Source organism: Limulus polyphemus, unplaced genomic scaffold, assembly GCF_000517525.1.
Source record: "Limulus polyphemus unplaced genomic scaffold, Limulus_polyphemus-2.1.2 Scaffold865, whole genome shotgun sequence".
Taxonomy (NCBI): Eukaryota; Metazoa; Arthropoda; class Merostomata; order Xiphosura; family Limulidae; genus Limulus; species Limulus polyphemus.
This window is the reverse complement of record NW_013666475.1, coordinates 175,409-179,504: the sequence shown is the minus strand read 5'-3', so window position 1 is coordinate 179,504 and position 4,096 is coordinate 175,409. Positions and strand designations below refer to the sequence as shown.

General features: G+C 29.3%; 1 protein-coding gene across 11 annotated transcripts in view; it reads right to left on the bottom strand.

Annotated features, from left to right (window-relative positions):
- Positions 1 to 4,096, bottom strand: part of LOC106460928 (tudor domain-containing protein 1-like) — a 73,305-nt gene that overhangs the window by 61,164 nt on the left and 8,045 nt on the right. For all 11 annotated transcript variants that reach the window (XR_002610891.1, XR_002610890.1, XM_022387735.1 and 8 more), the window contains one exon: positions 817 to 945. Coding sequence is in view for 9 of the 11 variants with exons in the window: in XM_022387735.1 (XP_022243443.1) it covers positions 817 to 945 (129 nt within the window). In the remaining 2 variants the exon portion in view is untranslated. The remainder of the gene's footprint in view (positions 1 to 816; positions 946 to 4,096) is intronic.

Sequence of the window (4,096 nt, the reverse complement as noted above, 5' to 3'; positions counted from 1 at the left end):
GCAAAAAAAAAAAAAAAAAAAAAAGAAGAAGATTGGTTAAGTATTTTTCTTGTTTTCATGTTTATTCTTTATGTATAATAATAAAAGTAAGTAAAATGTAAAAATAGGGATCCTTTTAGGTTAGTTATGATTAGATTAGGTAAATAAATAGCAATAAAACTGTTTCACAAGGCATACACACGAGCAGCTAGTGGTAGCTCGTAGGTAATGTAATTCGTTAGCGTAACGTAAGGTGCACATTCCCCGAGTGATTTATAACTTATAATGGTGCGGATTGTAGTTAGACATGGTTCAAAAGGCAATAAAACAATAAAATTTAATTATAAATAGATGTATACTGTTACAAACTTAGAGCTACTTAAGATAAACGAATGTCGTTCTAGGAAGAAAAAAGGGTAATTTAGTCGAATTGACTAATTCTTTTTTGAAATAAGGTAGAAAAAATAACAGATAAACTATAAAGTTTTACTGAAAAAAAAACATTTGAAATGCATTTAGGAGATTTTAGGGATAACACAAATGAAATTTGAGATGAGAAAAAGTATTTTTAATTTTAACATGAAAATTACTTTGCACACGGACTATTCGAAACAAATACTAAATATATTCATGGACAAATCTATATTTTATTTTATTAATAATTCTTCAATAAAAAAATAAGATTTTTTGTATGTGAAAGACTTTAAACGAGTACAAAGAGGTCACGTGGTCGGTCAAATTGACCGAGCTCGTGTTGAGAGAGTGCCAATGTCTACTAAAGAAAAAAAAAGTAACAAGTTTTTACTTACACAGTTAACATCTCAAAGGACAACTTACCTTATCTGAAGAATTCAAACTGAGTGTAGCCATGATCATATCAGTTGCCTTACGAGCTGGTGATGAACTTCCAGAACTTTCATCACATGATGTTGAGTTACAAGTAGCTCTGACATTAGTATGATGTCCCTGTTTAAGAATTCCAAGTATTATATATATAGTTACTATACTGGTACTTCTAAATTAAGAAACATTTAAATTTTATAGGGGAAGAATAATGTCAAAACCATTCCAATCTTTCTTGCACGTGACCACACTTTAAACCCTTTCTGTACCAGAAGGGTGTCAGTGAAATATGAAACTTAGCAAACTTACAAAATAGAATCTAGAAAATTTACTAATTGGTATCTAGTTTTGGCTTCAAAAAATTATGTAATTTGATTTAGTTTTTATAACATTGTGAAATTTACAAATTTTGTTGAGACAGTTTTGGAAAAAAACACTAAAAATACTTCCTTTTGTACAAGAATTTCTTTTCTTTTTTAAATGTTGACAGTACAGTTCCATTTTCTATATACAATCTGTTTGACTTTTATTGATATTTGGTTTTTCAAACTGCAGTAGTCACCATATCCTGCTATAAAGCAAAAACAAAAAGGAACAGCAAACACTTAGTGACTCACGACCTGGCCAGTCACAATGCCAGTGGTCAGGTCAGGTAATAATAATTTTGGTTGAGATAAATTCATATCTAATAAATAGTTCCTATACAATACACAGTAAGTATTTTTATTTATCTATGATGTTTTAATACAACAGAGTGAACAATGATATTACATAAATAAGGATTTGTGTCCTCAGAATACTGTACTGTTACAAACCCTAATCTCTAAATCTAACTATGTTTACCTGATTTCCTACCATAAAAAATTCTAGCTTTTAAAAATATAACTGAAGGAAAAGGAAGTCTAAAGAATCTATGAAATCATTCCCAGACCTGTTATTTGTTACAAGTCTTCTAAACTTCCCACCAAATGCTGTTTTTTGCTGCAGGAGTTACATCTAATCATTTTTCTACAAAATCATAAATTATATTTCATGCCACTTTAACCAATAAATGGTTTATAGAGTTTACAATATATTTTATCCAGTAGCAGTTAAACTTTGCCTGTAGTTATTTCCAAAACTGTAATTCATCAGTAATTGTCACACCACATTATAATGTCACAAAATGGGTGAGGAAGGTGGCCTGTGAAAATAAAACTCACAAAGCAGGACAATAACAAAAGGTTATTGGTTAATTGTATTGCTATTGGTTAATTATATCCTCAAGACAGAATAGTTGATTAACAAATACAAACCTATACTTTTTGGGATGAGCAGAAAAAAATTGTTATCTACATATTTTTTACAAGTGAGATTCCTCAAAGTTGTGTACAAATGTAATTTTGAACATTTTTATCACTTTTGTTTGTAAATTATACTAAATATGTTCCAAAATTACAAAATATTAGTTCGAAAATATTTTTGAATAAATAATTGTTGAAATAGAAATATTTCTACTTAAATATTTTAATTTCACGTGCACTAGGAAACTTTGGTAACATATTAAAATTGAATGAGCATTTCTTGAAGATATGTAGCTGATTCATTGTACAAGTAGCTGGGTTCGCCTCGGCTTTCCCGTGTTATACTTGAATAAATTTTCAATATAATCAGAAAAGGTTGGGAATGTATGAACTACGTAAGAACTTTTAAAGTAGGGAGTTTCATATAGTGGAAATTTTAGGATGGTTTCATTTCTACTTTAGGAACAATAAGAACTTTTAAGGGCAACTGCCTTCCTACAATAAATTGGCTGCAAACAGTGAAAGGCAGTAGGAGTTGAGACTTTGTGGATGTAAGCACTCAACTCCACACCCTTAATTGATTTTTCATGTTTGCTGGCTAGTTTAACACCATTGTTTGGATTTTGTCTGATAGATGGTATATGCCAATCCTTTTGGGAGCTATTACCACAGCCATTATCCACTATAACTATAAGATGACAACTAGGACTGAGAATGGAATCTCTACCAAAATATTTTTATAGCTTATTATATATTAAATTCATTATTGTTTCATAGTGCTGATTTTAATCACTTATTAATAATTAATGTAATTAATAGTATCGAAGCTAGTTATTTCATTATGTGCCATTTAACTCTCTGTATGTGGGTTTGGTCAAAATGACCAACTTTGTAACCTGAATGTAACCATGAAAGTATACATATTACAATTCTGAATTTACTAAACATACCTTCATGAACTTTGGCTAGCTTTTAGTAAACATCACAAGTTCATTGTACATAAAAAACAGGTATTTAATTAAGTAATTTTACTAAAGCTTTTTCCATGAACTTGTGAAGACTTCACTGGGTTAATCTGAATGCAAAGCGATTTTCTACTTAAAAACCAAAACAAATTTTTGTCATGTTACAGTTTTCAAATTTCATTTGCCTAACCTCTAGAACCTCCTAAATGAATATGATTTTTTTTTTCTAGAATGACTGCAGATTGTAACAGATTACAAATAATTATCTTAAACAGATTCACACAAGTAACAGTCTACATCTATTTTCATTTAATTTTCTTGTTCTTTTAACCATGTCTAGTTTAAGTTACAGTAAACAAAGTATTAAATAACATAACACACAGGCAGTTTACATGCACACCTCATTGAGAAATATTATCATTTAATTTATAATTAGTTTCTAATTTTTATATCTCAGCATATTTAATAACAATAAATAAAAAGAAATTAATGCTTAGGTCTTGTCTATTGTGTTTTTTTTTTGCTCTCAAAACCAGACAAAACAGACAGGAGTAAATAAAACTATAATTTTTTATTTATTTCAAATATGCAATTAAGGACATAAAATGTTCAAATGTAAAAAAATTTAACTGGATTTCTAAAAGCTTTAAGTGGGTTAAAGTAATTCCCTTACCTGGTAGAGGTAACCTCTAGGCAACAATGAATTTATAGGCCAAATAATTCAGAGTTTATCATGAAAATGAACTAACCTTATATGGAGATCAGTAAATTGAAAGCATTCTCTATCATAAGTATATATAATTCAATGGAAATGCTAGAGAGAATTATTTAAATTTTTTAAAAGAAGGGTGTGACAGGAGGTCATAACATCTGGTTATATCTACACAAAACAAGAAGACTAGACATTTTAAAATTAGATTATGTCTCAGCAATATCTATAATATAAATGTGTAATTTATGTTAAACTCAGGACGGTCAATCCCACTATTCGTTGGTAAAAGAGTAGCCCAAGAGTTGGCGGTGGGT